Source organism: Vulpes vulpes, chromosome 15, assembly GCF_048418805.1.
Source record: "Vulpes vulpes isolate BD-2025 chromosome 15, VulVul3, whole genome shotgun sequence".
In the NCBI taxonomy this organism is placed as follows: Eukaryota; Metazoa; Chordata; class Mammalia; order Carnivora; family Canidae; genus Vulpes; species Vulpes vulpes.
Window position 1 is genome coordinate 42080195 of NC_132794.1, and position 24135 is coordinate 42104329.

Genomic DNA, 24135 nt, shown 5'->3' on the forward strand with positions numbered 1-24135 from the left:
AATATTAAGTTCTTAGTGATTTTAAAATGCTGTGAGGCAGCCTAATTTAAGTCCAGTGTAATTGTATTGTTTGTTGCTCATAATAAACAAATTTGTACAAGATCTTTACTTGCAAGAACAAAGTGGAAATCATCTTTTAAGTTACTGCCCACATCCATACTTTTTATAACTGTTGAGTATGTTCACATATCATTTGACAAAAGACCCTGAGTAACATGATCTCCATTTTATATGGAATGAAGATATTAATTCTAAAATTTAACTTTCCTGTCCAAGCTACTCACCTTCATAGTCCTCCTATACTGTTTGCTTTCAGCTAACAAAAATGGGATTGACATGTGGGTTTTTTTTTTTTTTTTTTAATAAATCTCTTTCATTATTCCTCTCTCCCCAAAAGCCACTAATTCAGGTAATTCTAGTTAGTCTCAATCTCCTGTGCCTTCTTACTGGTCTTCCAATTCAACACTTCACCCATTCCCATGGATAGAAAATGACATTAGTACATTTCTAAAAGTTTACCCAGAAGGCAGGTGAAGTTTAAACAACTGTTTTGAACCAAGACAACATGTATTTCAACAGTTTGAGTGTTTTCTATCTCGACTTACTACCAGAAATATCATAAACTTGAAATGCATATAGTTTATGTAACAAACCTGTTTTGATGTCATAAAACATGGTATATAGGTTTTCAGTCTTTCTATAAGTCAAATTCTTACTAGTGAGAAAAGGCTCATTCCTAGGTAATATAAACAGGAAATAGCTTTGAAATAAAACAGATGTGTTGCTATCAGGTAGAACTTGGTAAAGCAGACATCTGAGGGCTTTTAAATTTCTCTGTGAATATGGCTGCTCTGTGTAGATGTGCAATGCTGTTCTATTCAGCTCCATATCTGAATGTGGCATTCTAATACCTGCAAACTACCTTTTGTGGTTCTCTCTGCCTACAACATTCCTTCTTCCTAAGTCTAGAGAATATCCACCAGTGCTGACATTATTCTTTCCTTAAATATTTATGACTTCTAATAATTTAAAATAGAAATTTAGATTTGCTTAACAGTTTGGATCAAATTCTAAAAGGTACTTTGAATTTCATCAGATTCAGACAAGCCATTTTCCAAGTTACCTTTAATGTCTATGCTAAATAAATAACATTTACACACCAGACAAAACCATCAGAGGCTTTTATAAGAATCAAAAGTTAAGAAACAAAGTAAATATAGAGAGGTACATCAACTATTTTAAATTACAAAATCAAGCATGTGCATATAAGAAATCACCTTGATTAAAAATTTCCAAACTTCACTATTCCTCCTTAAATAATTTTAAATTCTTTGTCGGACAAAACAGCTACAAATGTATTGTGCAAATTTACTTTAAAAACATAGTATGGCTCAAAAGTCATTTATTTCTGCAGCATTATTCTCTAAGAGCACACTCAGGTCATTATTCTGCTTTAGCCGTTAATTCTTAGTCCAAGTGGACACACTGTACACAACTACAGACAATATAAACCTGATTACTCTGCCCCAAATAGGAGTACAGGATTAAGATGCTATTGAAACTAGTTAATTTCTAGGGATTTTGGCAAAATCCACAAATATCAATGTAATTCAAGAAATAAGATTTGTAAGGCTTATCTCTTCCCTTTACATGTTAGAAATATCTTATAGAGCCCTTCTCTGACTTAGGAGGAATAACAGGAAATAGGCACAACTCATTTCACTCTTCCGATCACACTTAATACAAAATTCATACAATTTTCAAAAATTAATTTCTCACAAACCAAGCCAACAATTTCTTTCAAAAGGCAAAGTGTAACCTCTGCTTTAAGAGATCATAATACAATTAACAAGTTTAAATACTGCCATAATTAAGAAATACAAAAGTCATTTATACAAGCGTCTAAGAATTCAAGTTGCTTGTGCAGTGAAATTAAAATCTATCACTTAATCTTCCTGAGCTAACAAACTAACATGCAGATTATCCTGCCAGGCCCATTGCCAACTACTAATTTTATTTACATTAACAAATATTAACATCTACCAATTACAAGTCTACAGGTTTACTGGTTGGTAGTAGCTGAGCTTTTCCAAAAGGATTTTTCGGAGAACCTTTATACCAAACCCTCTCTTTTTCTGACGGCTTCTTAAGGACTCTATTTATCCCAGGAGAAAAGCCCGTATTATTATTTACAACAGATTTTAATATGTCATGATTTGTCAGGTCATCCAAGGGAATCTTAATTTGGCCATCGGATATCACTTCCTGTTTACAAACTCTGGTAGACCTGCGAGAAGCCTTCATGGAGTCAGGGTGTCTCTTCATTTTTGAGGAAGATTGGGAAGTTGACTCCATGCCTGATCTTGAAATTGCATCAACATCTGGCTGTTCACATGCTGTAAATTTCTGTTCTTTAGGACCTGATTTAGTATATGAAATCAAGTAATCTTTTGATGTACTCCCTACACCAGAGGAAAGAGCACCGTCACAGCTCACTGACTTAACCAGAGGAGAAGCAGCATCACCAAGACTTGCCAATTTGTGCCTTACAGGTTGCCTGCTGTACTCCAACAAGGAGTTAATCCTTCTGACAGACTGACGGACAGGTGTACGCTGAAACTTAAGAGGTGATCTAACTTTGGTTCTATTTGATTCAGTGAGAGAAAGCTTATTAAACCATTGTATGTGGTCTGACACCCTCCCATGCTCTGTCATTTGTGAGCTTTCAGAGATAGTTGTATGGCAGGTTTCCACCAGTGACTGCTGCTTAACAATTCGCACTGGCCTCGGTTTGGGCAAATTTGTTATATTACATGTAATCTGCTCTGAGGAACAGGTGTCAGCTGCATCCTCCCTAGGAGCTGCACATTCCAGTAAGTTCTCCTCAATCATATTCTCGTTCTCCTTTAATTGAGTATTTAGTTTATCCCTTGTGGACTGCTGATTCTCTATGTGTTCATCACTAGGCAATTCTGGCTTGACTGAATTATCTCTAGGTATATTGGAATGGGTGCTTTTCTCATGTTCAATCTTCATATGAGTTGAATAACATGTTATAGTTGTTTCTCTATCCAATTTTTGAGTTTGATGTAGTGAGATGACTTGTTCTGACAAACTATTTTCATCTGTACTAGTTTGATGTTCATTTGATTCTATCACAGTCAAATCATTAGTTTCAAATAGATTTTTTTCTGGGCTATATTCTATAGAAGGTGTTTCATTTAGCTTTACTTTCCCCAAATTAGTTACTGATGACTGCCTGTGATTTATCAATTCATGGAAATTACTTCCAGATTCAGAAAATGCTCTCTGAATTTTCACCAAAGTCTCTGTGGTCAAGTTATTTTCATCCCCACTAAAAGAGCTTCTAGTTACGTTGATGTTATGCTTATCGTGTAGAGTAGAAGGGGTGAGTTCATATGAACCAATAGAGGACTTTTCAACTGTAGTATCAGGCTCCAAAGAAGTGCTTTCCACCTTAAGATTTCCCTTGACTGGAGAGGCTTCATTTGTAGCTATTTCTTGAAAACTAGAATTACTAGGTGCTGTCCAAGACATCTGGTAACTTGTTCCATCTAGATGCTCTGGAGTTAGTAAGTTTCCCTCAGACTTACTGATCTTTTTTGAACCTAAAATAAAGCAGTTCAGTCTTTTTAATCATTTATGTTTGAAACATATTTGAAATATTATTCAGATACATGGCAGATAAAGGTATTAAGCATTAAATTTTAACAAATTAAGGATCTGTATTAAAAGAAATAATATAAAAGTATCAAACATTTTTGTATTTATAAGCATCTTCCAATTGTTCATACAAAAATACAATGCCAATTCAAATATTTTTACTATTCAAACATGAATTTTTAATTTCTAGAACAGTAAATTAATATATTTTAAGATAAATAACTGAAAGCTTGTCAATTATATCTCAAGAAAGCTGGAAAAAATTTTTAGATAAACAATGAAAATAGGTTTTTTTGTAAAAATAACAATATCATGCAAATGTACCTTTCTTTGTTAATCTTTCATCAATATCTGGGCTAAAAAGCAGACCTGTTTTTACAGACTCGATTCTATTTTTTAAACTTTGTTGATTTGCAAGTCGTCGACCAACATTTTCATATCTGTCAACACCAGAACACCCATTCTGTACAGAAAAGAAAAATTGAAAATGTTTTAAGAAATAAACCTAATTATTTCAAATATTAAGACAAATATTAAATTTATTTGTCGTTATCAGCATCCTCTAGAGCTGACTGAAAAAGGAATATAAAATTAAAAAAACAATTTTATACCAAATAGAAACATACTTGCATGCCTGCTGATAAGAACTAGAAGCAATTGACTTGACTACTACTTGATATTTTATGATCTGAAATAAAAACACCCTCACATATTAACTAAAAAAAAATTTCTTTTGTGATGACTCTATGCCAGGAGCTGCTCACAACTGTTTGAGCGAACAAAAACAAAACAGACAGACCAAAATCTTACCCTTGCAAGGATTTACATTCTAGATGGGGAGATTTCAAATAGGACAAGAAAACTAGTAATTTATATTGTATATTATATAATACACAAGGTGAGAAGTGCTATGAAGAAAAGTAGAGCGGGGTAAGAAGGCTATGATGGGGTGTCAGTCTATACAGAGTGATCAGAAGATGACTTGTGATTAAAAAAAAATGTGAGAGCCATGCAGATAAAAGGGGAAAGAACATTATCCCACAGAGAAGGAAGGTCAGGTCAGTGTCCAAGGCTGAAACCAGGTGTGGCACATCTAACAGCAAGGAGACAAGAAGCTAAATGATCACGAAGGAGTGGCGAGAGGAGGCCTCAGAGAGGTACACATAAACATAAGAACTTTATCTTTTTTCAGAGTGAAATGAGTCACCGGAGGATTCTGGGCAGAAGAGTGACAGGACTATACTTGGTATTTAAAAGGATAATTCTGGCTGTAGTACTGTAGTAAGGGAGGAGCATAGACCTACTAGTAGGAACTGATTGCAGTAATCCAGGTTGGGGATGACAGAATTTAGAGAACACCAAAAATGCAGTACTAGTGAGAACTGGTCAGTCTGGATATGCTCTAAAGGCGGAGAGACACAAGATTCCTTAATGGTTTACACAGGGTGTGTGAGAAAGTGAGGAGTCAAGAATGCCTGCATGGACTGTGGGTGGGAATTCAAACTGGTACGGCCACTCTGGAAAACTGTGTGGAGGTTCCTCAAAGAGTTAAAAATAAATCTGCCCTATGACCTGGCAATTGCACTGCTGGGGATTTACCCCCAAAGATACAGATGCAGTGAAAGACTGAGATATCTGCACCCCAATGTTCATAGCAGCAATGTCCACAATAGCCAAACTGTGGAAGGAGCCTCAGTGTCCATTGAAAGATGATGGATAAAGATGTGGTCTATAGATACAGTGGAATATAGATACAGTGGAATACAGTCAGTCGGAGAAGGACAATCATCACATGGTTTCACTCATAAGGGGAATATAAGAAACAGTGAAAGGGATTACAGGGGAAAGGAGGGGCACTGAGTGGGAAAAATCAGTGGGGGAGACAAACCATGAGAGACTCCTGACTCTGGGAAACAAACAAGGGTAGTGGAAGGGGAGGTGGGCCGGGGGCTGGGGGGTGACTGGGTGACAGGCACTGGGGGGGGGGGGGGGTCACTTGACGAGATGAGCACTGGGTGTTGGCAAATCGAACTCCAATAAAAAAAATATACAAAAAAAAAAAAAAAAAAAAAAAAAAGAATGCCTACATGGTTTTTGGCCTAAGTGACTGGAAGAATGAGTTGCCATACCTCAGATGATGAAGACTGTAGGTGGGGATGTAGATGGTGGAAAGGGGGAGGAGTGGAGAAACAGCAGCAGAGAAAAGATGCATCTTGGAAGCTCTATTTGGGACATGTTGACCCTGAGATGTCTATTGGATGGACATCAAGTAGAGAAGTCAAGAAGGCAGATATTGAGAAACATCAAGTTGTTCAGGGAAGCATTTTGCACTAAAGATACAAACTTGGGAGTCTTAAGTAAATACATGGTATTTAAAGCTAATGGGCACCTTGGTATGTAGAAAGAGAAAAGAAAAATCCAAGGACAAAGTTTGAGCATTCCACTGTAAAGGAATTAGAAAAGTAACCTGTGAAGAAGGAAGAAAATCATGAGGAAAGTGCCTCTGAAGCAAGGAAGGAAAGTATGCTAAAAAGAACAAGTGACTAGCCAGGTCAAATGCTGTTGACAGGTCAAATCTAACAGACTGGTGTTTGTCTGCTGGCTTGAGCACCACTCAATTAATTCATGGATGACCTTGAGAGTAGGTGCATTGAGTGTTGGGGAGGCAAGCCTCACTGGAATCATGTAAGCAGAACAGAAAAGGAGGGAATAGTAGATATCAAAACACATGTAAGAATTTGGTTTAGGGGAGAACGAGACAGTAGCTGGAGAGGCAGGGCTTTACCATCAAGTCTATAGCTTTATGCTAATATGAACATCAATGAAATGATCTAAGACACTTACTATCTCTTTGCTACTTTTCCCCAGACTAAACTTCAAACGAAGAGATCTTCGGACCTTTTCTTTACGACTGATCTTGGGAGAGAAGCAGCCTGTTTTTCCTGATTCCACCCTAAAAAAACCATGGGATTAAAATTGTCAGCATTAAAAAAAATGTTAACATAAAAACTGGAAACATTTTTTTTTTTGGAAACATTCTTGCAAAATGAAATTTCAAAGTCCAGAGCAAATTATATTGCTAGTAATCAAATAGCGTAATAATTTTCTAAAATTAATTAAGCTTTAAGATACCATATGTGAACACATTATATTTGTATATAAAATGGTCTCTCCTGTTTATCACAAGAGTTAGTCACTTATAAACCAGAATCATTAGAATCATTAGAGACTAGCCTTGGGGCACCTGGGTTGGCTCAGTCAGTTGAGAGTCTGACTCTTGGGCAGCCCAGGTGGCTCAGCGATTTAGCCTAAGGATCAAGTCCCACGTCAGGATCCCTGCATGGAGCCACTTCTCCCTCTGCCTGTGTCTCTGCCTCTCTCTCTCTCTGTGTCTCTCATGAATAAATAAATAAAATCTTTAACAACAAAAAAAAAAAGAGTCTGACTCTTAATTTCAGCTCAGGTCATGATCTCAGGATCCTGGGATGGAGCCCCATGTCTGGTTCCAACCCTTAGTAGAGGAGTCTGTTGGAGGATTCTCTCTCTCCCTCTCACCCAGCTCCTCCCCACTCCAATGGTTTCCTTTTTTTTTTTTAAAGAATAGACTAGCCTTTAAACGGAAATTTAAAAACTACAATCAATATACAGTAGGATTTTAAGCAAGCAAAGTGGACTCAAATTACAAGTCATTCTCTGGAGGATATATAAAGGGCAACTGATTGATAATAATGGCAGAGAGAATTTTTAAAAATTTTGACTCCTAACTCGGGGAAACGAACTAGGGGTGGTGGAGGGGGAGGAGGGCGGGTGTTGGAGGGGAATGGGTGACGGGCACTGAGGTGGACACTTGACGGGATGAGCACTGGGTGTTTTTTTGTATGTTGGTAAATTGAACACCAATAAAAATTAATTAAAAAAAAAAATTTTGACTCAAATATGATTCTCAGCAGAAAGACAAACAAAATATTTTCTTAACTCTATACACCACATGTTTATCCAGTGAAACAAATGTCCTGCACTTATTACCTGCAAACTTTTTTGCTTGCAATTCTCTTACTTCGCCTTAGCACACCTGTACTGATCAAATGGTTTCCACTGATGGCGACAGGAGAGAGTGAATTCTGAGATGACCCTTCTGGGCTTGTATCAAAGGGAACTGTAAAAATATAACCACATGTAATATACCACCCATACTTTTTTTTCAAAGTATAAAATATTAATAGCAACTAGGTTTAAAGTTTTCATTTCCAATCCTAAGCAACAACAAAATCACATAGTTTCTGATGAGAAACTTGAAAAACCAAATAAACCCAATTTGACTTGAAAAAAAAAAGTGTAAGTTTCTTACTTTTTGGTTGCCAATAAGGGTCAGATTATACATGACTTTTACATTAGAGTTTTGCTTTAAACTTGTTTAATAATGGGCTGTAGACTAATATAGGAAAAAAAATCATAAATGATACTGTGGACTGTAGATTAATATAGCTGCCTTTATACATTAAAAAAAGCACATTGTGTCTGTTATTATCCAAACTTAGAAAGCAGTCCATTTTCAGTTTTGCAGATGGAATTTACTGAACCATGGCTGATAAAGTAGGACCAAAGAAAAATGGTAAGTTGTAATAATAGGACTCCTGTTACTGAACTTGTAATTTTTTTTTGTCATCAATTAAGCAGGCTCATACTAATGTTCCAGTAACAAAAGAATGTTTAAACTACTTTTGGGGAGCTTGGAAAGAAGGAATTATTAGGTTCGTTTCTTGGAGCAGATGTTATAATGCTAATAAGCAAAGGCAGAAAGAATTACAATTCACATTGGCCATTTGGAAACAGTGTTCCAAAGTGGAAAAAACTTGAGGAAAACACTAAGTTAGGGGAACCTGGATGGCTCAATTGGTTAAGCCTCAGACTCCTGATTTTGGCTCAGGTCATGATCTCAGGGTCATGAGATTTGAGCTCAGTCTCTGGCTCTGCATCAAGTTTGCTTGAGATTCTCTCTCTCTCCTTCTCCCTCTGTCCCTCCCCCTCTGCTTGCACTCTCTCTAAAAAAAAAATAAATAAATAAGAGAGAGAGACAGAGAACACTAAGTTAGTTTAAATGAACTTAAGTCTCCAACCTCTGAATATTGAAAGAAATAGGAACATATTCTCAGAGTTCTTTCATTACATTTTAACAGACCACACACAGAGAACCTGTGAAGGACCATAAAAAACAAGTTGCTGTTTTGTTCAACTTTCTAATAAAACAAAGAAGGAAAAGCTAAACTTTTTGGATAATGAAACAAAAGAGGTGCTTCTGGGTAGATCTCATAAACCTAGCTAACAAATTCAAAGTAATACTCAACATTGTCTGAAATCAATAAAAACCTAAAAGAATCAGAGATCACTCACTTTTTGATGAAATGTGTGATAAATAGGAGATAGAGGACTCTGGGCTTAGTTAGGATTTTGGTTCATTTTGGGTTAATTGTAACATTACCTTGTATGACTGACCGTGACCCAACCAGTGTTCTATACATTCTAAAGGAGCCAACTCAATCTAAGACCATACTAGCAAAAGAGTTGGTACTCAAATAAGCAAAACTGCGTTTTTCTCTGGAGGCTCTGGTTGGCCACATTAGAAACTGTAAGTCATTTGGAAGAAAATGCCTGGGCTGGTAACAGATCTGGAAACCATGCCATAATGAACAGCATAAACAAAGTTTTTAAAGCTTTTACAAAAACTACTTGAGTATAAAACTAAAAAGTAACTCCCCTCCTCCTTCAACTGCAACCACAATGGTTCCTCCAATGACAGTACTCCACCACAATTTGTTTAGGGAAACTCAAACTTTAGTAACCTCAACAGGAGATAGCAATACAGCCACAGTTACAGATCAGGAAGTAACTAAACTAACTCAAGGTGTCCAATCACTTAACACTTGAGCACCAGTGTTATACACAGAAGCCTAAACTCTCATTCTGAGTTCTCATAATTTTCAATAGGCATGGTCATAAAACATACACACATACACATTAATTATACTGAGCCAGTATAATTAAAATTTAAAAATTAGAGGACTTTATAAAAATTCAGATATTTGATAGACAGAATAAAGCTGTAACTCCTAAAGGAGGTAGCATTAATATGAAATAGCACTTTGCCCAGAATAGGCACTCATGTTAATGTTTACAACTCAATTACATAGATTTTCTTTGCTACCTGATACTGGCGTAGAACTGCTACTGAAAAGATTAGCTGGCAAGAATTCAAAGTTAAAATTGTGCTTGATGGACTTCCTCTTCTTACTTGAGAAACCATGAGAAGAATCCACTGGCAGTTTACGCTTAGCATTTGGTGTAAGAATTGTGGGTGATATGGATAGCTGGGCTAAAAAACAAACAAACAAACAAACAAAAAAAACAAATTGTGTTTTTTCAACTCCATGGAAGAAACTTTATATAATTTCTCCTTATAAAGCTATTCCTTAGAGGTAACCAAAGAATGAGGGAATATGTTTACATTTACATTATCAAATATATGTTATAACTAAATTAACACCATGCAATTATTTAAAATGATAATAGGAAAGTCATAAATAGGCAAGATTAACAAAAAATAGTAACTTAAACCACACAGACTGAAAGACACATATAATCCAAATTAAAGAATATTAACATACGGAATAAAATCATTATCAAAGAGTTCAAACAAACTAATCTACATAAGAGTTTTGCTTTTCATCATAGCTGAGTTATTAACCACTTAAATTTCTTCAGAAACAAATGATCATATTGTCTACTGTTATGTTATTGGGCTAATTTCAGCCACAAGCAAACCAAGATAAAAATGGGAACATACACTAATAAACTTCTGGTTCTAAAACAAAAATAAGATTTGAGTTATTTTCACATATTCAAACAGCATCCAACTTACATTCAACAGAAAAGCATGATTTAAAAGACTAAAGATGTTTGTAACAACAGACTAAAAGAAATTCTTACCTACAATTTTGGGTTCCTTATATCCAATGTAATTAGCAATGTCACAGCACAGTATTACAGTCAGTGTTTCCACTGAAAATATTTGGATTTGATTAAACCAAAAAAAGTTAGGTAATGGTTATGTTTAAATAATATAAAGAAATTTTCACTTCAATAAAAAATATATAATACCTACCATTTTTTTCCTGTTGAGGTGTCACAGAGGGTGTTCTGTTAGATTTAAGTTTACTTAATGCTCCACTAACAAAATCTGAAATGCAAAGCACATATAATCATACCATCATTATAATTTAACATTTACCTCTCTTTCACCAATAATTCATATTGATATTTATGGTTTACAGCATGTAAGTTTGTTAGCTTATACCTTTTTTTTCCAGCTTATAAATCTTAAAGGCATTTAAACTTATTTAGAAGGAATTATCTCAAAATAGGAAAAAAACTAAAGGACATATTTCAATTATATTCCTCACTTATATGCCCATCTCTTTCTCTCTCTCTCAAAAAAAGATACAGGAACACCTGGGTGGCTCAGCAGTTGAGCATCTGCCTTTGGCTCAGGGCATGATCCCAGGGTGGGGGATCAAGTCCACATCAGGCTCCTTTCAGGGAGCCTGCTTCTCCCTCTGCCTATGTCTCTGCCTCTTTCTCTGTCTCATGAATAAATAAAATCTTTAAAAAAAAAAAAAAGAAAAGGAAGAAGATGAAGAAAAAAGGCTAGCTATAACAACACAAAAAAGATAAACACTAATAGTCTACAATTCCTGAACAATTTCAAATTCCTAATAAAATCAATGCATTTTAATGATGCTTGACAAATGCTATCTTAACCCTTTTGATACCCAGGAGTGAAGCATGGAACAAAACAAACTGAATTTTGACAACTGGATATAATTTGAATAGCAAGGGTAGGTGGAAGTAAAAACATTCTATCAAAAATACGATAAGAAAAAAAACCCCCACAAAGTGTGTAAAAAACAATAAAAAGGGACACCTGGGTGGCTCAGTGGTAGAGCATCTGCCTTTGGCTCAGGGTGTGACCCTGGGGTTGGGGATCAAGTCCTGCATCGGGCTCCTTATGAGGAGCCTGCTTCTCCCTCTGCCTATGCCTCTGCCTCTCTGTCTCTCTGTGTTTCTTATGAATAAATAAATCTTAAAAAAAAAAAAGAAAAAGAAAATTAAATAAAAACAAAAAACAAATAAAATGCAGCTGGACTAAAGCATAGTATACATTGCATAAAGGAGAAAGAATAAACAGTAAAAAGGCATGCTAAACAAATCCTATGAAAGACCTTTAATAACAGGCTATAAATAGCAGTCTTATCAGTGAAAGTTTTTGACCAGTATGTGTGACACATGATTAAAGTTATACATTAAGAACATCAGCCTTGACAGCAATAAGCAGGGCAGATTCAACGAAGAGGCATGAAGATCAACAAGGATATTTTCACAGTAAAGATACAGCAAATACCATGGACAGTATCTTACAGAACCTGAAAACTGAATATAAATGGTACAGTAAGAGTTAGGTACCCATGCTTTAAAGCCTGAGTGACTAGAGAATGATGGTGATGTTAACAGAAAAGGAAGTTAGGAACCAGTTTAAAGAGGGTGAAGACAATTATTTCAAAATGCTGAGCTTAAAGCACACACACACACACACACACACACACACACACACACACACAAAGCATAAGCAAAGATATCTGCCTAGCAAGTTTTCACTAAAGTGGGACTGATATTCACAAGACGACAGTATCACTGAGATCCAAATCCAGTGTTCACCTGTGCAGATGCCATACATGAAACTCCAAGAGTGAATGAAATCACAAAGGAAAGAGGGTAAATAAAGAGGATCTGTGTCTGAGAATACCTGCATTTGGGGTATTTTATGGTGCTCTGAAAATACATGTTTAAGTCCTAACTCCCAGGGATCCCTGGGTGGCTCAGCAGTTTAGCGCCTGCCTTTGGCCCAGGTTGCGATCCTGGAGACCCAGGATCGAGTCCCACATCAGGCTCCCTGCATGGAGCCTGCTTCTGACCTCTGCCTGGGTCTCTGCCTCTCTCTGTCTCTCATGAATGAATAAAAATCTTTAAAAAACAAAAAACAAAACAAAACAAAAAACCAATCGCTTCTCGGCCTTTTGGCTAAGATCAAGTGTAAAACAAAACCAAAGTCCTAACTCCCAAGTGCTTGTGAATGTGACCTTATTTGAAATTAGGGCTTTTGCAGATGGTACTCAAGAAGAGGTCATTAGAGTAGGTCCTAATTCAATGTAACTGGTATCACCATAAGATGAAAACTTGTTCAGTGACACCCAGGGAGAAGGCCATGTGATAACAGAGGTAGACTCTGGATGCAGCTGCAGCTGCAGCCAAAGAATGCCAACAATCAACAGCCACCACCAGAAGCTAGAAGAAGCAAGAAGATTCTCCCCCTACAGGTTTCACAGGGAACATAGCTCACGCAACAGCTTGATTTTAACTTCTAGCTTCCAGAATGGTGAAACAATAAATTTTTGTTTTCTGCCACCCAATTTGTGGCACTTTGTTACAGTGGCCCCAGGAAACTAACATAGAAGGTAGAGGGAGATCAACAAATAAAGGAAAGAAGAATCATAAGGCTGCATCATATAAGCCAAGAATCAAACAAGAATGGGAGAGTCAATAACAATTAGTCCTGATACTCAAAAGATGAGAAATTTCCTAAGGCAATCAGAAGAATGGCCTCAGGCTTCTTGATCAAGAAAAGATAAAAAAAATCTTATGACTGATTTTTTGATGATGGAGCTTTAGGTCTTTTGTTCTTTCTCTTAAAGGCATTTAAACTTATTTAGAAGGAATTATCTCAAAATAGGAAAAAAACTAAAGGACATATTTCAATTATATTCCTCACTTATATGCCCATCTCTTTCTCTCTCTCTCTCTCTCTCAAAAAAAGATACAGGAACACCTGGGTGGCTCAGCAGTTGAGCATCTGCCTTTGGCTCATACCAAAGCTTCATACCCAGCTTCATAGTCTAATATTTCAGCCTGACATTGAGCTCACCATAATATCCTCCTAATCTTCAGGATAAACCCCTCACTCAAGTCATGTTAGGCTATTTTACTGATAGTCATTATTTCTTCCGTACACAAATCTTTCTTCATAGCATACTTTTTACCTACAATAGGATACAAGTATTCTGACTCAATTCCCCTAGATTCTATCCATTTTTCAAGAAGGCTCAGTCCTTGAACGTTCTTTGGATTCCCTGATCGCTACAACCCAGGGAACTTTTCTCCTTTGAACACATTTCACATTTGTGCTAAAGATTTAGCATTTAATATTAGATTGTATTGCCATTTTTGCTTTTCCCATGCATGTGTCCTGTTTTTCCAACTATGCTGTAAGCACCAAAAGGGCACATACCATAGCTTAGGCTTATGTTTAAACAGTTTAGATAAAAGTAAACTGCTCTACCGCCACAAAATTTAACTGGCACTGCCACTTACCTCCTACACTTTGTCTTCGCTTTCTCTTACACTCACCAGGAGATTCACATTCACCTTCTTCACAGCCTTCTAATGATGGAGTAGCACAGAGACCATCAAGACCCAACATAACTGGTATCTTTTCCTGGATAAAATCTGGAACATGCCCTAAATAAAAATGTTCAGAGTTAAAATTTTTCCTCTACTCTCCCTAAAAATGTTCAAATAGTATATATTTCTAACAGTCATCTTCACAGTTCACTTGGAGGAAACTGGGATCTCCTTCATTTAAACAAATCCTGTTGTTTTTATAATGCAACTACATCTTACCAATATCTGATGCATAATCAATAAGAGTCTGCACCACTGCAACCTGTAATCGTAGCTTTTTTTCTGTGTTAGCAGACATCTTTTCATGTCCTTCACTTGTCTGAAGGAGGTTTGGTGCAAATATTACTGCAAGATTGCTACTATCCATCTTATTCTCACTGGACCTTAAAATGAAACAAGGTTTTCTTAGATTAAGCCAAAGAGAAATATATAGAAATAAAATTAACATACTGAGCACATTTTGAAGAATTCTTACTTTATAAGTCAAACACAAGTCAAAATAGTTACCCTTTGTCCACCCATCTGTATGAGTGGCTTCAAATAAGACGAACCAAAAATAGCTTCTGTGTGCTTAAATATGTATCATAAAAACCATGTTAACCAGAGTCTACACTTTGTTCTTCCATACAAATTGATCATATATATTTGATTTTCAAACCCACACATAACAACTGTATTATCTAGAACAAGCAAGCTCACTGACAACAGAGAGGGGGAACAAATTTGAGAAGCAAAACACAAATACATTAAAAACAGAGTAACCTGAAGCCATTCAATGGACAAAGAATCCTATCAACACCAATAAGCCATTCATGATGATGTTAAGACAGTAAGAAAATACTAAATCATTTGGTAAATTGTTTCTTAAATTATACAAGTTATATTTCTTGTAGTAAGGAAGTAACTCTTTAAGAAAAATTTCCATCCCAAATTTAATCCTAACTTATTTTCTATAATGGTAAAGCTACCTAATTAGCAAACTATTTCCCAAGACTTTTAATTACTTACCTAAGGGAAACATTCCTGAGAAAGTTAAAGAAGTATCTTAATACATCAATTGTGTGGTCAGCCATAAGACAGGAGAGCAATATTGTAGCTTTATTCTTCTCCTCTGTTCCTAACTGTTGAGCTTTGAAAAGTGCTTCATGCAAATCAGCTGGAAGAATGGGCTCTGGCAACTCCCTAAAAAACTGCTTAAGAAGTCCTGCAACATCACAAGGAGGTGCAGATGACAGGCAACTTTCACCATGATCCAGTTTATTCTGAAATAAATATAATAATCTTAAGCATTTGAGGACATAAGAGTCTACTGCAAATAAAATATCCTTTTTTATACTCTAGAGAGCTTTTTCTTAAAAAGTTCCTCTTAACCTTGTTTTAATATGTATCATGCATTTTTGAAGGCTAATAATAAAATCAAAAAATATATCTTTCATTTCATATGGTGCTTTATTGGAAAAAAGGATGACAAATTTGAAAGTACTCAACTTTTAAAGCATTATATAGATTGTAGAAATCATTTCACAATATATACATACACTAAAATGTGAAGTTATACACCTTAAATGTATTTGTCAATTATATCCCAATAAAACTGAAAGAAAAAAAAAAGCATTAAATAATGTATAATTCTTTTTTTTTTTTTTTTTTTTTTTTTTAATAGAGAGAGTGCATGAGTGAATGCTCCTGTTGGGGGTGGGAAGGGAGAAAGAGAATCTTAAGCAGGCTTCATAGCCAGCGTGGGGCTGGATGTGGGGTTTGATCTGTCAACCCTGAGATCATGACCTGAGCCAAAATCAAGAATCAGGCTGGGCCACCCAGGCACTCCTGTATAATTGCTTTTAGGAAAAAAAGTTCTTTTGCCATGAAAAAGGCTATCTGCAAATTCAATTTCTATCAATAATTCATGCAATAGTTTAAGTATTTCTATTCTAAGAGCCAAATAAAGTACACACGAAAAATTATAGTTAAGGAATATGCTTACCTTTAGGGCTCTTAGACGAATAACAGATCCTGACTTCCTAAAAAGCCCTTCTGTATGAATATACTTTTCTAAAGATGTGCAAGCATCAACAAGAAAACTGAAAGAGAGAAATCTTTTCAGGTGGCCAGAAACACATCTCACTAAATCCTATTTTTCTACCAAAGCACATGAACAGACCAAGCACTAACCCCCTTTCAGAAGCTCTAATGTCACAAATCCCTTCAATTTTTGTAGGTTTTTTTTGCTTCCTAAATTCTCCTCTCGGGCCCATCTTTTTATCCATGACTTCTATGAGCTTGCTTTAATCCAACATCAATCCTACTTCTCAATCCTACTTCATTGCTCTGCTTCCACTCAGAGTACAAGATGTGTTTTTACTGACTCTCCTCAACCCTCTCCAATGAGATTCTCACCACCATTACTCCAACAAAACAGCCCCCATCTTAAATATCATGTATATATTTAAGTAGATAGTAAGTAGCATTAGGTATTAAATATCATGCAGATATTTAAATAAATATTAAGGTCACCAACCCCATGATCAATTGTCTTCATTTTGCTTGTCCTGCCAGCATCTGACACACTTGCTTTTCTTGAAAATATTCCTTTTTGTGACACTTCTGGTTTTCCTGCTATACCCCTAACTACTCCTTCTCAAACTCCTTTTCTGGGTTTTTTTTCTGCCAGACCTCTACATGCTAGTATGACCCAGGGCCCTAAGGCTTTCTTCTTTTTATTCTCTCTTCATGTGTGACTTTGCAGAGCATACATAGCTTTAAATATCTACCAACTACATTTGCCCAAAAATAAGGCAATGTTCTTTTCTCACTCTAACATTACCTCAGAAAAATTAGATATATCCTAGGCCTTACAATTTTTCTCATACTTAGAGGTGTGTGATCAGTTTCTTTATATTAAACCAGTTTTAACCATCAATGTTGGCTTTAGCAAAAAAACAACTGATACCACAAATCAGAATGGATGTCAGCTGCGAGCAACTGATAGCACTGTACTAGTGCCCAGTGGCTGAATATCACAGAAAGTAAGTGACAGAACTTAACATTTGTTTGTTTAAAGCAGGCAATGAAATTACGACAAAGATTTAGTCATCATTACTAGGGATATGACTTTACAATTCTAAAGGTAAAAAAATCATCATAAACAAATCTTTTATAGGTCATTTAAAAAGCAAAATAGTAAGTGCTTACCTTATGAAGACTGTGAATCTGCACCTATATGCTGAATGAGGGAAAACTATCCTAACATAACAAGGTATTCAATAAATGCTTTTGGACAATACATCAGTTAAAAACCTAGGTAACTGAACTAGAGTAGCCAGAAGAAACCCTACTTCTGAATCAGTAACAGCTAAGATAGTGTCTTTACAGCATCTTTATTTATTTAAGATGTAAACTTCTCTAGTAATTTCTGATGCAGTTAGTCCAAAAGGTTACTTTTAAATAGTGACATAGTAAAAAGCTCAAGTGTTCATAATTTATACTCACAAATACTCTATTTAATCTTAGCTTAAATATTCTTTCATCCACAAAGGAAAAAGGGGTGGGAGTATGTGTGGGGGGAACAGACTCTTAACAGGAGAACAAACTGATGGTTACCAGACGGGAGCTAGGTGGGGGACCAGGTGAAATAGGTAAAGGGAATAAGAGAACGTTTATGATAATCACTGAGTAATGTGTCGAATTGTTGAATCACTATACTGTACACATGAAACTAACATAACACTATATATTAACCACACTGGAATTACAGTTTTAAAAACTTAACTGTAACTGAATTCATAATCAGCATATTGGTGAATACAATCAGAACTGCAGCAAAAGAACTGGTATAGAACTAAAAACTCTTGACTAAAAAGAACAAAAAAAAATTGCTTTCTAACATTTATTCATTACTGAACCTCAAAATTCAACCTTAGGAATGAATACAAATTAAAAAGTTTAGTGTAAAAATTTAAAAACATTTCTACATTAGTTAATGTTGAGAAATTTAAAATCATTTGCTAGTTCAAAACAAATGTGTAAGTCAATCAACTATTTTATTTATTTTTTAAAGATATTATTTGAGAGAGAGAGAGAAAGGGGGGAGGGAGAATGTGCAAGCATGAGCAAGCAAGGGGTGGGGTCGAGGCAGACAAGCAGATTCCTCACTGAGTGGGATGCAGGGATCAATGGGGGGCTCGGTCCCAGGACCCTGAGATCATGACCTGAGCTGAACTGACACTTAACCGACTGAGCCACCCAGGTGCCCCTCACCTATTTATTTTTAAACACGCAAACACCAGTCTGAAATATTTTTTCTTCATCCCAAACTTAGCTTACCTTGGAATGTGTCCATATTCTGGTACCACAGAATGGGGCAATGCATTAAAAGGTACTCCAAATATTTTACCCTAAAATGGCAAATTCAGTTAACACAAATATTAGGCATAATGTCAATTTTCTTAAATAGTAAGCAAATTAAAAACCGCAGGAAATTTAAAAAATAGAAATATTTAGGATAATGAAAATAATTATTACAAGTAACTTTGGTAAAAACTAACTGCTATATTCTACACATTACATAGGTGCTGGGAGTACAAAAATGGTCAAGAAAAAGTCATTGTGCCTGGGGGGATGGGTGAGATAGGTGAAGGGGATTAAGAGTACACTTAACATGATAAGCAGAGTAATGTAAGGAATTGTTGAATCACTATACTGAATACTTGAAACTAACACTGCATATTAATTGTAATAGAATTAAAACAAAATAAAGTCATTGCCCTAAAGCAATATAATACATTCCATCAGTTTCCAATCCCATAATGGAAAATTAATCCAGTTAGTGCTTAGTTAGGAAATTCTTAAACAAAATTTGGCCAAAACAGCAACATCTTCTAAAAACACTATATATTCTTTCAGTAACATTATAACACTAACCTTATTCTTTCCTTCTGTCACCTTATAAATACTAACATGAACAAAAGGCTAAGTTGATTGGCAATGGTAATTCTTGTCACTCATTGAGTACTTCCTAAAATTACATCAAAAGTGGTTATTTTTAGACTTGATCTTCTTTTCCACGCTCTATTAGAAAACTCCCATTTAAACTGTGATCTGAGGTAATCAAGGCAGGGATTCTGCAAATATTTAATTCAAATTACTTTAACTACTTTGAAAAATATTTTTAAAAAGTCACATTCAAATGTATTACTTATATTCAAATTCAATACAACGAAGATCACAATAGTAAATTTGTACGTTACACTTCTTCATAAAGAATCTGCTACTATCTTTGTGCATGCATTCCAACTTCTTAAAAATTTGTCACTGATTAAGAAGGTTGTGGTTTTCCACTGGACTTAAACACAAGCGTATATAGATCTGCTTATACAAAACTAAATAAGTGGGTATGCCTAATCTCATAAACATTAATTTAGCTTAGAAGCATCTATTCTCCAAGAATGCTCTTGAAGCACTGTTAGGAAATCATTCAGCACTGTTAATTATTCAACAGAGTAACAAAATCTTACTAGTCCTTGTTTTGAAGCATCTGGTTCCATTTAATTGATGAATATAGAATATAGAATACAGAACAGCATAGTGCTTAAAGGAACAGGATCCTAGTGGCAGGGCTCCCAGATTTTAAATCCTTCTACTTATTAGTTCAATGATCAAATTAATTCTTTATGCCTCAGCATGTTCATAAGGGTCCTAAGTCACAGAGTGGTAGGAAGAAGTAAATAAATTAAAAGCATATACGTTAGGGTCTGACATAGAGTAAGCATTCAAAGATATTTGTTGCCGTTGCAATTACCATTTCAAAGTAACATAAAAAAAATGTTAATGTGGAAAACCCCTTTTTTGGGTAAATCAAAATTTTCTTGATACTATGCAACCAAACAAAATGCAAAAAATCAGATGCTGAAGCTGATTATACGTCTACAAAGGTCTTACATACCTAGAACTCAGGGTCTATTATTCTCAATAATGGTCTCATATATAACAGCTATAATCTCAAAAAATAAAATAACATGCTTTTTAAATTTTATGTATTGGGATATCATTTACAATGTTACCTTCAAAAGACATCTAGCACTTTTCTTTACAAGCTCAAAACTATCATTAGCTAACAAACACCAAAGAGCCAAAGAAATCTAGTTTTCAAATATTACTTATCTTGGTCCCATTCTTACAACATGAAGATCTTCTGTATTTATTAGAATATTTCTATTATGATTTCTAGCTCGACTACCAATTAGGATGCCGATCACTGATTACCATAACGACTATCATTAGATGAATAAATGGCACGTGACAGGTACTGTGCTAGTCCTACCTACAGATCTTACCACTTTTAAATCCCCCAAAGAGAGATACCATTATTCCCACTTTATAGAGTAGGAAACAGAAACTTAGGAAAATTAAACAGCCCAAGATCACCCAGGGCTGGTGATCAAGGGATAAAGCAGGATTCAAACTCAGGTCTACCGGACTGTCAAAGTAGGTATCAGTTTTCTTAAGGGTCGAAAAAAATCCAAATACAAAATCTGTCATACACTTACAAAACCAACTATATTTAAGATCCTGGAAAACCAGTTTTACAATCTGATGAAATCACTCATGTATGTGATTTAAAAATCACATTTTTAAAATATAAATGAATATGCTGTCATACATTTTTTTTTGCCATACAAAACCTTTTCTCCAGAATGTGTTAAGCTATTAAGAGGCATAGAATTTATTTTTGTTAGCTTTGTTATCCAACTCCTTACTTTCTTTCAGAAATTATAAACTGAGCTATGCAAATTTTATTAGTTTTCATCTCTAAATACTTAAAAATATCATATAATTAGGCAAATATATTTAAAATAAAACGCTTTACGTTCAACCTAATTTTTCACAATGAAGTTCTTGGTGCTGTGGTAGATAATAAAATTTCTTCAAAATCCCCTTACGTTGACCACCCTCAGATCAACAGCTTTTCAGTTATTCCACTCTGTCATCTCAATTTACTCACTTTAAAAAACAGCATTACATCTCAAAAATAACCAAGCAGCAAGTTTGTTTTTTTTTTCAAATTAGTGAATAGAGAGAGAGGTGCTACCTGAAGCCTGTTTCTAATGCTCTTTCACGCCTTTCTAAATATTCGTTTAGAAAATTTACTGATCCTCCTTGTCCCTTTCCAAATTTTACTCTAAAAACGGGGGGGGGGGGGGGGGGGGGGATAGTGTTTAGTGTTTGTTTCCCTTCCCACATGCTACTTGTTCAAAATACAATAAATTGGGATCCCTGGGTGGCGCAGCAGTTTGGCGCCTGCCTTTGGCCCAGGGCGCGGTCCTGGAGACCCGGGATCGAATCCCACGTCGGGCTTCCGGTGCATGGAGCCTGCTTCTCCCTCTGCCTGTGTCTCTGCCTCTCTCTCTCTCTCTCTCTGTGACTATCATAAATAAATAAAAATTAAAAAAAAAAAAAAACCACAATAAATTGGCAGCATCTGGAGATACTTTTAATCACCAACACTAGGAAATTCTCCTGGCATCTAGCGGGGACAGGCCAGAGATGCTGCTACACATCCTGCAATGCACAAGGCAGCCTCCAAGTCCCACCTCAAAGAATCAATCATCTAGTTCCAAATGTCAACGTCGCGAGGTCGAAAAATCCTGCCACTTCCTCAGTGATCAAAATCCCTGTGAGGAATGAACAATGTCATTCCTTAAATTCCAGCAGCTGGCCCTCAAGGATTGAATTGGCCAGGCTGAGCCACAGTCTCTTTGGGATCCGCACAGAATGAACCTGTAATGAGTGACGGTACGGGGTGGACTCTTTTTGTGTTTTTTGTTTGTTTGTTTGTTTAACCCACACCTTACCTCCGCAGAACTCACCCCTGTTTCCGCGGCTGCTGTTTCATGTATCCTGCGATCGCTCTGCCCACGGCCGCTCTTGACCTTAATGCCGTAGACGGCCCGAAGCTGCTGCAACAGGGCCAGCCTCAGCAGCCTCCGATCCCACATCCCGGAGGCGGGAGCCGAGTCCCGGCCCTCGCTCGCCACCAGGTCTTGCAATTTCCGAGCACTCTCAGGCTTGCGCTCCGCTCCGCTGCCTCCCGGCCACGCCTGGCGCCGTGCGGGCCCCGGCCCGCAGCCACCTCCACGGCCGCCCCTCGGTTCTCTACGCACTTCCACCGACCTTCTCCGCTTCCCGCTGACCCAGCCACAGCGCACCTTCCCGTCACTTACACGGACCTTCTTCGTCGTCACCTGACCCTCTGAGCCACCTCGCGGACCCCCGTCCCCTTCTCGGTTCCTCGCACCGACGCCCGGTGCCAGCTCCTCTCCACTTCCGGCCCCTTTCTAAGACCCCGTTTCCTCCGAGCCTCACTTTCCCTTCCGTCCCCGCCCCCACCGCTGAAGCCGACCCGTCTCCTTGGCCCTCCTGCCTCGGCCGGCGGAACCGGGCGTTCGTGTCCCAAGTCGCGGTGCCCCCAGCCCCGAGAGCCGCCGGACCAGCCGGCTGCTCGGACGCCTTTCCCAGTCCCGGTCCCCGCCCGGGCTGGCCGCCGCCGTCACCCCGTTTCACAGGCCGCTCCCTCCCTCCGCCACCAGCCTGCCGGCGGCCCCCGGCCTGCACATCGCGCTGCGCTCACGGAAGCCACGCAGCCGTCCCCATGCCGGCGCCTCCACCGCCTCAGCCGCGCGGAGCCGCCACCGCCCCACCCGCGCCGCCAGCCCCGGCTCAAATGGCAGCGCCGAGCAGCGCCCCGCGCTCCGATTGGCCCGCTCCTCTTTTCAAAATCAGGACCCCAGAGGGTGGCCAGGAGCTGCCTGTCAGGGAGACGCAGGCAAACGGGGCGATCGCGGAGGGCGCGGCGGGCCAAACTAAGAAATATGAAAAATAAAAAAAATAGTGACTTCCACGTGTACCTTCATAGCCACGTCCTGGGGAGAAAATACTGTTTAAAGTGCATTTTAACACACCAGGCCTGCGACTCCGACAATACGTTAGGGGGAATGTAATAGACACCCCAGTCGCTTCCCCCCCCCCCCGAGGCTGAAGGCCCCCGCCCCCGAGGGAGAACTACGGAACCCGAGTTGGGACAACCCGAGTCAGGGTTCACGGACCCCGGCTTCGAGAACCCTCCCGCTGGATTTGCGGGGTGGTGATTCCAGCTGCGGAACTGATGGCGCGCAGGGAGTTCAATACACAAGGAAGGCTTGTCACGGGAGAGGCTAGTGCGGGGGCAGTGCGACCTCCGCGGGAGGCGGGCGGCACCTCGGGATGTGGAGGGGGGGCTGGGCTCCAGGCTCTCACTGCTGGCGAGCAGGGCTGCACGTCCCCAACTCTTTTTTTTTTTTTTTTTAAGATTTATCTATTTGGGAAAGAGAGAGAGAGCAAGCAGAAAGGGGAGGGCAGAGGGAAAGGGAGAAGCAGGCTCCCCTTGTGGGGCTTGGCCCCCCCCAGGACCCCGGGGTCGTGACCTTCCCCGCGGGCAGGTGCTTGTGGGCGGAGCCACCGGGCGCCCCTTGCGCATCCCCATCTCTGTGCCGGGGCTGCTGCGCTGGGTCTCAAACATCCGCTGCCCCAGCAGGATGTTCTCTCTCTGTCTCTCTCTGGGATGTAACTCACTTAGGGCCGCAGACCTGGCTTCACTGTACAGGGCGGGCGGGAGCTGCGCACACTTGCTGCCGCCGCGCCTCACCTCCCGGTGACCGCGGTGAGGGCGGCGGCCGGACCTCACCTGCCCCACCGCCGTCGCAGCCCGTCGTCTCGCCGAGGGCCATTTGCCAAATAAACGAACTCAAGTGAGGGACGCTTGCTTTGGATCATTTTGCTCCGTTTGCAGTTCGGGCCTTAGGCTTCTGCCTCTCCCTCTCCGAGTCTAAGGAAGATTTTCTGGAGGAA

At 38.3% G+C, this 24135-nt stretch overlaps 1 protein-coding gene across 2 annotated transcripts; it reads right to left on the reverse strand.

Annotated features, from left to right (window-relative positions):
- Positions 1-1108: 1108 nt before the first annotated feature.
- Positions 1109-22827, reverse strand: ARHGAP11A (Rho GTPase activating protein 11A). Of its 2 annotated transcripts, XM_025998412.2 has the most exons (13): positions 22119-22783; positions 18577-18647; positions 16238-16334; positions 15262-15515; positions 14473-14636; positions 14164-14310; positions 10844-10918; positions 10669-10740; positions 9887-10054; positions 7711-7840; positions 6529-6637; positions 4009-4147; positions 1109-3629 (listed from the first exon to the last, which is right to left on the reverse strand). In XM_025998412.2, the coding sequence occupies exons 1-13, from the start codon at positions 22245-22247 to the stop codon at positions 2047-2049; spliced, it is 3138 nt and encodes a 1045-aa protein (XP_025854197.2). In that variant the 5' UTR covers positions 22248-22783; the 3' UTR covers positions 1109-2046. The 2 variants fall into 2 exon arrangements, with proteins under 2 accessions (XP_025854197.2, XP_025854198.2); XM_025998413.2 differs by lacking the exon at positions 10669-10740 and having other exon boundaries at positions 22119-22827.
- Between the last annotated feature and the right edge of the window lie 1308 nt (positions 22828-24135).